This window comes from Capsicum annuum, chromosome 7 (assembly GCF_002878395.1).
Source record: "Capsicum annuum cultivar UCD-10X-F1 chromosome 7, UCD10Xv1.1, whole genome shotgun sequence".
NCBI lineage: Eukaryota > Viridiplantae > Streptophyta > Magnoliopsida > Solanales > Solanaceae > Capsicum > Capsicum annuum.
Window position 1 is genome coordinate 215,587,961 of NC_061117.1, and position 12,730 is coordinate 215,600,690.

Genomic DNA, 12,730 nt, shown 5'->3' on the forward strand with positions numbered 1-12,730 from the left:
TAATATGCACTTGAGAATATATAGGCAAATATTTTTTTTAAAATTTGAATAAAAATTTAATAGAGATACCTTATCATGTGTTTAGGTGTTTAGTTAAAATAAATATAAAAATACTTTATTATATACTTAAATATTAAATTGATACACTTTATCATTTGAATATCTAAATAAAATTTAAAGCTAATCTATGTCGATATATTAATAGACGCGTCTTCTTTTAAGTGAAGAAAAAGAGTTCAAAATGGTCAACAATTGATTATAGATCATCTAACAGGATTGATCAAGAAAGTTTCCTGCTAGTTATTTTATGGATTCATTCAACTCGAAAGGAGCATTGATGATGGTCTTTTCTATTTATGTTTATCTGCAAACATTGGTACTTGTAGGACCCCAAAAGAGGTAGCCAAGTGCATGTGCACACACTTCAACATATGACCTAGCATACTCATATTTTATGAAAAGAAAAGTCAAACAAAAAAGGTGGACACGAAAAAGGAAATGTTACTCGGTGTTTACTTCACTCCAATTATGAGGAATCGTTTAGTTGAAAAAAAATTATCTCAAAATTAATTATTTTAAAATTAATTATTTATTTATAATATATATGAAATAATTTATTTTATTATTATAATATAAATAATGAGATAAATAATTTTAAAGACTAAGTTATATCTCTAATTAAATATAAAATAAAATAATTCTACATTTAGTATCGAGATATTATATCTTATACCTCACATCAAATGAATCTTAAGAATTTAAGTTATATGTGTATTGTTAAATTAATTTTTTTTTACATTATCATGTAGCATATCTGTAAGTAATCTCATAGGAGATCAATAACTCAATTTTTATGCTATTATTGATTTCTTAAACTATTGAAATTTATGGATCAAAATTTAATATTATTAAAATCGATTTGTGGTCTAATTAGTATGTTGAATATTAGTACAGACACGATCCACATGTCAAAAGCTAGCTTCAAGAAAATAAAATTGCCTAAGCCTTAAAAGGAGCTCAAGGTTATCTTCCCAATCCGGCATGCATGGGATTATTCTCGGTAATATCCCATTACGTCCGGAATCCGCTCATTCTTTCTAGTGACTTTGATATCACATTAAATTAGATCTAAGATCAAAGGATTGTCCAAACCTTATAGAAAGCCCATAATTTCATTCTTTTATTGACGTGGGACATTTCATTCATCACTCCTTCACATATCGATTCAACTACTCTTTTACTAAAGTTTTAATTCGGTATGTGCACATTCATGGACCGAAGGTATTTTCACCTCACAATTGTTGGCCTTCCTATGGGCCCACATCAGATCCGACTCCAATATAATTTTAGTTAATACTACTACTCATTTTAATTTTATCGTAACTAATTATCATAAACTAATATAGTTTAATGTAAAAAGCAAGCGTGATTAGGGTGGAGTGACAAGTGTGAAGTCCTGTTTTTCAAAAAGAAGCAAAAAGCCCTCTTAAAATATTTTCAAACAAAAACAGAAACTAGGTAGACGGTCACCAACACTCTAACCTACCAAATGTTGCTAACCAAAAAAACGAAAAAAAATCAGATTACCTAAGTACAAAGCCAACTATTTCTTTTTAAAATTTTTATTAATAAAAAAATTATCACAAAATACTATAAAAATATAAAGAATTAAAAAAAAAACGAAAGAACAAAGAAAGAAACAAATGTTTTTAATTTGGGCGGCAATTAAATGCAAGAGTCAACCTTTCCATTTCACCCCTTCAATATTTTTCCTATAAATTCCCTCTTCCTTAGTTCCATTTTTCATCAACCATTTTCAACTTTTCTCTCTCTATTTCCTCTCCATAATATTTCAATTATCTATGACTCTTCCAATGAAAAATATGGTTTTTCCAATGATTTTCCTAAGGCTAGCAGAATGGTTTGTGTACAAACTACTAGCAAACTCATGTTACAAAGCAGCAATGAAAGTTAAAAATTCTGGCTATTTTTTCAAGAATTCATCATTTAGATCACCCCATCAAATTCAACTATACCCTAATGTCTCCAAATGTAATTTACATTCAAGAAAATCAGAAACAATTGCATGTGACATTCAAGGCACATTACTTAGATCTAAATCTTTTTTCCCATATTTCATGTTAATTGCTTTTGAAGGTGGCAGTATAATAAGAGCCATGTTGTTACTTTTATCAAGTCCATTTTTATTGGTTCTTGATTTTGAAGCTAAATTGAGAGTTATGGTGTTTATAACTTTCTGTGGGATGAAAATTAAGGATGTTGAGTGTGTTGGTAGAGCTGTTTTACCTAAGTTTTTTCTTGAAAATTTGAATGTTCATGTGTATGAAGTGATGAAGTCAGTAGGGTCAAGAATGGTATTTACTAGTGTGCCTAGAGTTATGGTGGAAGGTTTTTTGAAGGAGTATTTGAGTGTTGATTGTGTTAAAGGGACAGAATTGCATATTGTTGGGAAATATTTTAGTGGATTTGTGTCATCTTCTGGGATATTAATTAAGCATAGAGCATTGAAGGAATTTGTTGGTGAAAAGCAACCAGAGATTGGTATTGGAAATTCATCAAGTCTTCATGATCATTTATTTATCTCCCTTTGCAAGGTATGCTCTTTGTGTTCTCTATTTTTTAACTTTAAAATTCTCATTTTTTGCTTTACAGAAATATAATGATATGCAAGGGTGGATTTAGAGTAGTTGTGGGGTTTTCGAGAATTCACTTACTTTTGCATGGATATTATATTTATATTGAAAAAATTCAATATAACAAATATGACTTAGAAATTCATTAACAAAGTATATTGCTGGTACGATGGCAAAAAGGAAATCTTTTAAGCTTTGTTGCCCTGTTGTTCATTGGTTCAAATCCTTTGGTCATTAGTGGAGCCAGGAATTTTTTTTGAGGGGTTTAGAAGTATATAAATAAACTAGTCAAAGGAGTTCAAAATCTACTATATATGCATAAAAAATATTTTTAATCATATAAAAATAATATAATTTTTCATTAAAGGTCGTTTGGATAAATCACCTGGAGCCATGCAGCAGGCCTTTATTTTGTCTCTTTTTACTTTTTATTTTGAAATGAGTGGGTTAAAGTTTGTGAGTTCTAAACCTGAAGTCGAATTCATGATTCATTTTAGTTAATGAGTTCACACTTAAAAATTTGTACAAATTTGATGTAATTTTTTATAGAAATACAAGCTCTAAGCAAAGTTATTAGATCCCTCCCAACTCCTATACAACATTGTAGCTTCGTCTCTATAGGCAAGTCGAGGCACAATCAATATTTAAAACTCATGAATTTTGAATTCTAAATTTTTAAATTTCTAGGTTCTAAATGAATAATATGTACATATTTAATGAACTTTTAAAGTTAATATGACTACTTAATTTAAATCAAAGTTATTGAATTCAATCGTATTCATAGCCCACACTGTTTCTCCGCTCTTATAGATATGTACGGATATCTCTTTTAATTTCTTTCAATTATGTGTCCAATCAAATACCGACAATACTGAATGAAACATAGGAAGTATGAATTTCATCCAGCTCACATTTCATACAAGAAGTCTCTCACAGTTGTTTTCTTGGCCAGGTTATTTAAGAAAATTTATGCTAGTGAATAAGACCTTCAACTAAGTTTGGTCCCACTATTCTTCAGATGTTTATTTAGTACTGTAGTGACTTGACCCTTTCAAGGCATATTGATCATTGTTGCATTTAGTGATTTGAGTATTTCATTAAGCAAAAATGCAATGAAATTCATCAACATTTATAGTTTAAGCAAAAATGCAATGAAATTCATCAACATTTATAGTTACACAACTTTGTAAACATCAAAACATTACTATCATTATTGTCACGTGACAAGTCCTTGTTTATCACTCTAATACTTTCTCTTTCCTATTTTATATGTCAATATTTTAAGTACGAGAGTTAAATTATTTAATTTTTTTATAGAAATTCAAATAGAAAATTTAAAAATATTTAAAAATAGGATATGCATATTCAAAAATTACACAAAAGGTGCGAGAGTCAAATTATTTATATATGTGGGGTCGGAGGTAGAAGCCTAGATATTCAGTCGAATCTAGTAAGATTTTGCACAGATATTGTATTTCTATTAACAATATTATTAAATGTATTTCGGTTATTATCTCTTAAATTAAGTCATTGTTTTAAAAAATAGAACTCATAAAATTGAAATCATCGGTCTGCTTGTATTTCTATTAACAATATTATTAAATGTATTTAGGTTATTATGTCTTAAATTAAGTCTCCATTTTAAAATACAGAACTCATAAAATTGAAATCCTCGCTCCGCTTCTGATATGAAAAAAACAATGATGTATATAGTATTCTTTCTTTTTTCTTTTTAAACTAACAGGCAATTTAATTTGAACAGGAAGCTTATGTGGTGAACAAAGAGGATACTATATCAATATTGCCAAGGGAGAAATATCCAAAGCCATTAGTTTTTCATGATGGAAGGCTAGCATTTCTACCTACACCTCTTGCAACATTAGTCATGTTCATGTGGCTACCAATTGGAATTCCACTAGCCATTTTCAGAATCTTCATTGGCATATGTTTGCCTTACAAACTAGCCATTTTGTTGGGCAAATTGAGTGGTATAAGGCTTAGAGTTAAGGGTACTGACCCTCCAAGATTAGAAAATGGACAAGGAGTTTTGTATGTTTGCTCTCATAGGACCCTTTTGGATCCTGTGTTTCTTTGTACTTCTTTGGGAAAATCTTTGACTGCAGTCACATATAGCTTAAGCAAAATGTCTGAAATTCTTGCTCCTATCAAAACTGTCAGATTGACAAGATCAAGAAAGAAAGATGGGGAAGCCATGCAAAAATTGCTTAGTGAAGGTAATGTCAAATACTCCTATGTTCCATTCTATGTGATCAAACTTGAGTCGCTAAGCTAGAAATTTCGTTAAACGTTACGAAAAATAGTTTTTAAGAAGGGTGTTTGATCCACCCTCCACTACTAGACATATTTTTTTTTTTTTATGGTACTTATCATATTTCTATGTATAGAAACGTCTGTCGCTAATCCTATCTAATGACGGATTAGCAATGAATTATAAAAAAGACCTGTACGAGCTATTTTGCAATAGATTAACGAATTTCGTAGCTAATACCAATTTCTATTTTCTTACAAAGGTGACTTAGTGGTATGTCCAGAAGGAACAACATGCAGGGAGCCATATCTATTGAGATTCAGTTCACTATTTGCAGAATTAGCCGATGAGATTGTACCAGTGGCTATGAACACAAATGTAAACATGTTCTATGGAACAACAGCTAGTGGGCTTAAATGTTTGGACCCAATTTTCTTCTTGATGAACCCAAGACCTTGTTACAATGTTGAAATTCTTGGGAAATTACCAAAAGAATTAACTTGTGCTGGTGGAAAATCAAGTCATGAAGTGGCTAATTACATACAAAAACAATTAGGTGCTGCATTGGGATTTGAATGCACTAATCTTACAAGAAGGGACAAGTATTTAATGCTTGCTGGTAATGAAGGGGTAGTTGAAGATCAAAATTCAAGAATAAATACCCCTAATTAATTTTAATTATTTATAGGATTAGTTTTTTTTTTTTTTTTTTAACTTTAATTTTCTCCTCCTTTGTTATTTTCACCTTATTTTAGCACATAATATAAAGGTGAGTATATGTTTATTATCCTTCAAGGTATGTATGTAATTATTTCCTCTTCGTGTTCACTTATTTAATTAATGGAGCAATAATATTCTTTTCTTTTTTCGAATACTTATATGCAACCTTTTTATTATGATATTTAAATTGGATCAATAAAAACAACAGCCTATTCAGTGTAGTTTCATAAACAGAGTCTGGAGAAGATATGTACATAAATTTCACTCTAATTTTTATAAAATAAAAAGATCATTTTCGACAGACGGAGGGCAACTGACATTTCTCATCTTCCACAAGTAAATGCAATTTGGTACACTGATTCTTGTGGTCTAAAACCGAGGGATTGCAGAAGTACGACTTTTCACATTTTATTTTTTTCGACTCCAAATAAATGGTGTTTACAATAGTATTATCATATTCATTAGGAAAAAAAAAAATATCCAATTTAATGGTATTAGGTATAAAAGTTATTTAACTGTCATAACTTATTCTCTTTATAGCTCCAAAAGTTTCCTTGTTATCTTTTCAAACTCTTTTTTCTTTTTCTTATTTTTATGAGATACAAAGTTTGTATTATAAGGGTATATATATTTGGAAGGAAGAACAACTATGATCCCACATACATTTGGACCAATTTAATTTGACCTAAACATCACTTATTTTAAGGAATAATTATCTAATCAAACTTATACACTATATAGTCAAAACCTTGCGACAGTTTTAACAAATTATCAAACATAGCCATCGTTTCTGAACTTCATGTTGTATCACAGTATCAGTGGTACTTGAACATTTTTTGAGATTCACTCTATATCAATATATAAGTGATGTAACAGTTTTTTGAAATTCACTCTGTATCAATGATACATAAATTCACTCTAATAAAACAATTCGTTCCATATATCTATTATTGTATCACTGATATATAGCGACATATATACCAATCATAACGATAGTTTGAATAATTAGCCTTAAACTATCACTGTTTCTAAATTCTTTTTCATATTTTAATAAGGCTGTGAGCATTTATTTGGGCTACCAACCTTCTTGATATGTAGTTCTATTTGTTAAGAATAAGAGTTAGAGTGTGATGGGCAATTGGTGATTGATTTGTAAACTAACTCCACAATTATCTAATACGTGGTTACTACATTAATTATGGTTCAAAAATCGATATCACCCCATGAAATTGAAAGCTGCTGAATTAATAATGATTGGATTATCCGCTAACCGAATAATTAGAGATGCCGCAAACACAAATCATATAAGCCTAATTAAATGTAAGTTGAATAAAGCTATACGTAACATTCCAACGTTGAAAATTACAAATTTTATATTTTGAAACAATTGTTACATTTTTCACTACGTTTGTTTGCAATAGTTTTAAAATTTATATGCTTATAAGCCAAATCAACCAAAAGTTAAACATGTGACCTCCAGCTTTATTTTCACTGAACACATCAAACAGTTATTATCAGTTTCAAGAATTTACCCCAACATATAACTGTTTATTTGTAAAATATTTACAACGCTAAAAAATAATTTTCCGTATTTAATGCTTGTAAATTACTTTTAAGTTGTTTAATTCAAACAGCATCGACATATATACGAATTACCTATGTGGAATCTGTAGAGGGTATGCATCAATGTTGTAAATCCAATTTATCGTTAAATTTTCAAGCCCTTCCTAATGACTAAAAAGTTCAAACAAATTGTTAGTTGTATTAGGATTTAGGAGTACGTGTCACTAAAAGTAACAATTCAATCTCATTTGCTATTCTTAAAAACCAATCTTAACCCACCAATTCTTGGATACCATAAATCAGAACTATCGTTATTTATTATGAAAGTGGCTTTGTCCAGTGTCTTTACCATTTCACATTAATTTTAAATTTTGAATGATTGTTATAACTCATGCTATTAATGTGATCGTACTGGGCTGCTTTTATGAAAACGTGTCATTAAAAGAAATAGGGTCATCATGCATCTTTGTGAATTTTTGAAAAAATTGTGGTTCCTAATAAGCGATGCACATATATATACAAAATATTTTTATTTTTAATATATAGAAGCATTGGTTTCGACCTGGGTGCTTGATGTAAAAATTTTTAAAGATAGGGTATTTTGATCATTGCAATATTTTGAACTAAGCCACTTAAACACAGATGCAGAATTCCACGTGCTAAGGTGCTTCCATGTGTATGCTTAAGCTCTAATTAGCTGACACATATTACATTCTCCTTCATTCATTCAATTTTTATCTGATAAAATTTTCAATAATTGTATGTAAATAATTAAAAATTCTCCACTGAATTGGTTCAATTTTATGGTGAGGGGAATAAGGGTTTTGCTGCTGGACATCAAAAAGTTTAAATAATTAACTGAAGGAGATGACAAAATGAAGAATGAAAGTTTATTTAACTCCTCCGTCTCTTCTCTGTGTTCTAAGTTGGAGTTTTTTTAAATCAAATTCTTAGGTTAAGGAAAAATTATATTGATTTTTGAAGTGGGTGTTCAGGTTATTTTGTGGATTTCAAGAAGATGAATCTTTTGATGGATTATCAACACCAAGTTTTTGAGTGTTTGAAAAAAAATTGTGTTTTCCCGAAAACCTAATTTTAGATTGCATAAACGAATAGAAATAACTTGTTCTATACTACTAGGAGAAGAAGATCTGTCGTCACGGGGATTTATCTTCATGCAATCGTCGAGATTGACGTGTACAAGTGGGAGCCAGAGGATTTGCCTGATTTGAATTCGTAGATTCTGTTAGGAGATTTTGATAAGTTTTTTGTATAGTAAACTTGATTTGATCACCTGGTTGCTGGTTCTTTAATTCTGATGTTGTGATTTATCGTGTTGCGGTATTGATATTTTCTGAATTATTTTATTTGTTGGGTTTGTTTTAGGAATGAATATGTATACTGGTTAATGTATCATATTCACTTCCTAAATTGAAACCCGGACACTAAATTTTATGTTTGCAATTTGGACTCTTTCTTTCCACTAATTAGTGACCATTCAATAGAAATGGTAGAGTCGCATAAGATTTAACTTATTGTCCACAAAGAAAAAAAATAGGCCTTCAATTGAGATCTTGATTTTTCTGCTTCAATCGAGTGATTTTATTTTTCAATCAAATTTCATTCTGCTTCTTTTTCATTTGGTATTCTTGGTGCTATTAATTGAATCATCAAATTGTGTAACTATTAATGCCTGCACAACAACTGTTAAGTTGCTTTTTTGAGAAATAAAAATTGTGTGTGTTTAGCATGTAATATGATTAAATTTTGATGAATACTTTGCTGCAGGCAATTATGGGAGAAACAATCCAAGTCCCAACTCTGACGGTAGATGTCGTTGTTATTATTCTCTGTTTTCCTTCATAGATTTTTTTTGATAGTTACATAACTCATGTAGTCATGCAAAGTGTAAAGACTAAAGAGCTGAATGTTGTTAGAGTCCAAGTGTCAGTATTGCAGACCGTAATTTATTTTTTTTTAAAATTCTCCACATCTTTCATGGCCGCTTGATTATCTCTTCTTCGTTCTCTGTAAAACGTAGCAAAAAGAAAAAGCACTTTTCAGGTCATAAAAAAATTTCAGACCTACTTTTGTTAAGAGATTTCAGAATTCACAAGCTGCCAGACTCAACTTTTGCTAACATTGTGATATCCTGATTTTTCTATATTTGTTTGTCTATGCTCTTTTGTTATCTGTGGATTATAAAGGTCCTAGAATTAGTTGTCAACTCTGTTATGGTAGGAAACTAAACCTCTTCTTCTCATATGTTAGGTATTTAGATGAAGCGACCTTTTCTTTTATTGCTTACTTCTGTTTTACAGTGAATTTCATGTGTTTTCTCTGACTTCCTTTTTTTCATCCTGGCTTGCTTTTCTTCTTTTACTTAAGGTTGGGTGGGAATTATTTCATGTTTGAATTACTATCATGGAAATCTTTTTTGCCAAGCTTGTTCAGAGAAACGTGGAATGAACCAAAAGAAGTACAAGAACTGAATAAAGTGAGAGTTCAAGCCTCATTTGCATCAGATGTTATTTTTGCCGCCATAGCAGATAATGGATCTCTATGGGTTTAGGGATGTTCTAAGCGTGGCTACTTGGTCTTGGCAAAGGAATCACCAACGCTACAGTACCTTCCAAAATTGAAATACTTTCTGGAGAAGAGATTGTTAAGGTGGTTATCCAATCATGCTTAAGGTAGAATTAAGTTTTACTTGTCATAGAAACAGGAAGAAGAAATTTAGCTGAGAATACATAATGATACGATGTGCTTTAATAATAACCAAGTTAATAGATGGTGAATAGTGTTGAACTGTTTAAAATTTTCTTTTTTCTCCAAGTGTAGTTGTCAATTCATTTGGTGTTGACAAATAACAGGTCTCATTGGGTTGGGGGTATGCTCTTGCACTAGCTAAGAATGAAATTTGTTTGGCTGGAGATACTATGCAGATGGTAGAATCGGCAAAATAGAAAGAGAGTTGGAGATATCTCCACTGGAATCAAATAGTACTAAACTAAGATATGATGTGCTTTAATAATAACCAAGTTAATAGATGGTGAATAGTGTTGAACTGTTTAGAATTTTCTTTCTTTCTCCAAGTGTAGTTGTCAATTCATTTGGTGTTGACAAATAACAGGTCTCATTGGGTTGGGGGTATGCTCTTGCACTAGCTAAGAATGAAATTTGTTTGGCTGGAGATACTATGCAGATGGTAGAATCGGTAAAATAGGAAGAGAGTTGGAGATATCTCCACTGGAATCAAATAGTACTAAACTAAGATCAAGAGGAGAATCTTTTGCAACTGAAATTGCTGAGAAGTCGGTCATGGAAGTTATTGAGAAGGAAAAGGATATGCCTATAATATGGGAGTCTGGTTTAATTGAGGAGCTAGATGAGTTAAAAACTGCAGATGTAACTTGCGGACTTGATCACTCTCTTGCCCTTTGCTGCAAGTCACATTTACTAATGTCTAGGTACTTGTAATGTGCATGAATGCGTATTGATGGTCGTTTTTATCTTCTTATTTTACATGATGGGACACTGTTTAGTGGCGGAAGCAATGTGTATGGCCAGTTAGGAAGTGCGAAAAAAAACTTGAAAATGCAACCCATTGATACCTTCGAGTTCAGGGCATTCTGTAGTAGTTTGCAACGATCCCTCATCAGAACCAACAGGAGATGTAACAAGTGTTGTATCATGGGGATGGAATCAAACTTCTCAACTTAGGAAGGAAGGTCCAGACAACATTCCTAAGGTTGTTGAAGGGCTAGCTGGCGAGACACCTATTTCTGTGTCAGGAGGACCGGCTTGTAAGGAGATTATGGTTTCAGGAAACACCTGGGGTTACGTTTCAGCCAAGCACCAATACATGGTAAGATCCAATGTTTTAAAATACACCTTACTACCATATTTTCTTGAAGAGAGAATTGAATGATTCATCAGTGCTTATGTTTCAAACTATAGAAGAATTACGGGGCTGCAAAATTGATGTAAATTAAAAGCTGAAATGACTGTTGCTTAGTAGTCTGACAAAGTTTTGTATTTGTTAACTTGACATGAACATACAAAATGCTACTAGATGACAAAGTAATGCATTTGAAATGCTAAAAAAATTGTTTGCTTTCGTGTATTTGCTTATTCTTGGTAAATTTCACGTAACTAACAAGAAACTTATCTATTTGATTTGAATAAATGTGAGTTTGATCTTCTCTATTGTACTTGGTGCTACATGTGCTTGTACTATCTGTTTGTATCTTCTATATCATCTTAATCTGGTTGTTTGGTACTCCATCCATCCATTTTCTGCAACACCTTTTGACTAGATAAACTGTATTTATACTTACATCTGTTATCCATTTTTGCTTTAGTTGCTTTAGCCATTTCATACTCAAAAAGATATTAAGCTCGACAATCTGATGCTATCTATTTCACTCGAGACTTATTTTTCTTCTCTAAGGTTTGCCCTATACCATGCATGGTTGATACAAGATTGATATGCTAAGAGCTTTGCTTGAACATTCCCTGTACCTTCATGTTCTATTCCCAGGTAAATAATAGTAAGATCTGTGCCTGTGTTAAAAGCGACTACACCAATAGTTAAAAAGAATCATTTTGATAATACAACATTTCAAGCTACTCAAACTCAATTATATTGTTGTGAATGTGAATTTCTCACCTCTACCTAATGTAATAGGTCTCAACCTTGTATTCGCAGATCACTACTACTAAGATTGCACATCGGTCAAGCTTCAACACAATGTATCGAATTTTGTTATTATTTAAACAAATATACACGTCTATCTTGTAATACTTGACTCCTTAGCAAATGTATTTACCTTATCTACCTTATCAAATCTATTTACCTTATCAAATGTATATTGGCTCATTTGCAAATGTATTTACCTAATTTTGCAAATATTTTAACTTTAAAATACTCAAAACATAATTAATCTTGGGCCCGTGCTGACACGGACATCACCCCTAGTATAGAAAGAAAATAGGGTTGGCATATACTAAAAAAGAAATATCTCCGAGCTGTGTTTTAAATGACGAGGAAACGTGAGACAGAGCGTTTTACTTAGCATGGGAGAAACGTAACTCTCCAGACATAAGCCCTATGAATTTATACTTTTTTTAATTTATAGTAAAATAAAACGACAATACAAGAATTATAAAAAATAATTTAGAGAGTAAAAATAAAAACGATTTAAGAAACTTATAGAAAACAAAACTCATAAATAATATAATAATATAAAAGTTATTATGAGATGCATATCAATTCTAACATCCAAACTTTCAAACAATAAAAGAATCACAAAATTTTTAAAATTATTATCTCATACTGTGCAATTTACTTTATAAAACAATAATCAACAAACTTTATTGTATTATAATTAAAACATGATCATTCTTTCATGCAGTTCAAAAAATAACAAGGATCTATCGGAAGTAATGTGAAATATTTATGTTATAAGACCTTGTGATGAGAAGAGAAATTATGAGGTCTTTAGCTATATTTATAAGAGGG

General features: G+C 30.9%; 1 protein-coding gene and 1 pseudogene across 1 annotated transcript; both read left to right on the forward strand.

The window, feature by feature from the left end:
• The first annotated feature begins 1,807 nt into the window (after positions 1-1,807).
• LOC107878499 (glycerol-3-phosphate acyltransferase 1) lies at positions 1,808-5,795 on the forward strand. The gene is made up of 3 exons (XM_016725516.2): positions 1,808-2,615; positions 4,417-4,888; positions 5,186-5,795. The coding sequence occupies exons 1-3, from the start codon at positions 1,863-1,865 to the stop codon at positions 5,593-5,595; spliced, it is 1,635 nt and encodes a 544-aa protein (XP_016581002.1). The 5' UTR covers positions 1,808-1,862; the 3' UTR covers positions 5,596-5,795.
• Positions 5,796-9,613: 3,818 nt separating this feature from the next.
• LOC107876867 lies at positions 9,614-11,803 on the forward strand (annotated as a pseudogene).
• The last annotated feature ends 927 nt before the right edge of the window (positions 11,804-12,730 follow it).

Coding starts and splice junctions, on each gene's coding strand:
- LOC107878499 (XM_016725516.2), top strand. CDS start 1,863: ATGACTCTTCCAATGAAAAATATGGTTTTTCCAATGATTTTCCTAAGG. Junction 2,616..4,416: donor TATTTATCTCCCTTTGCAAG/GTATGCTCTTTG, acceptor TAATTTGAACAG/GAAGCTTATGTGGTGAACAA. Junction 4,889..5,185: donor GCAAAAATTGCTTAGTGAAG/GTAATGTCAAAT, acceptor TTTCTTACAAAG/GTGACTTAGTGGTATGTCCA.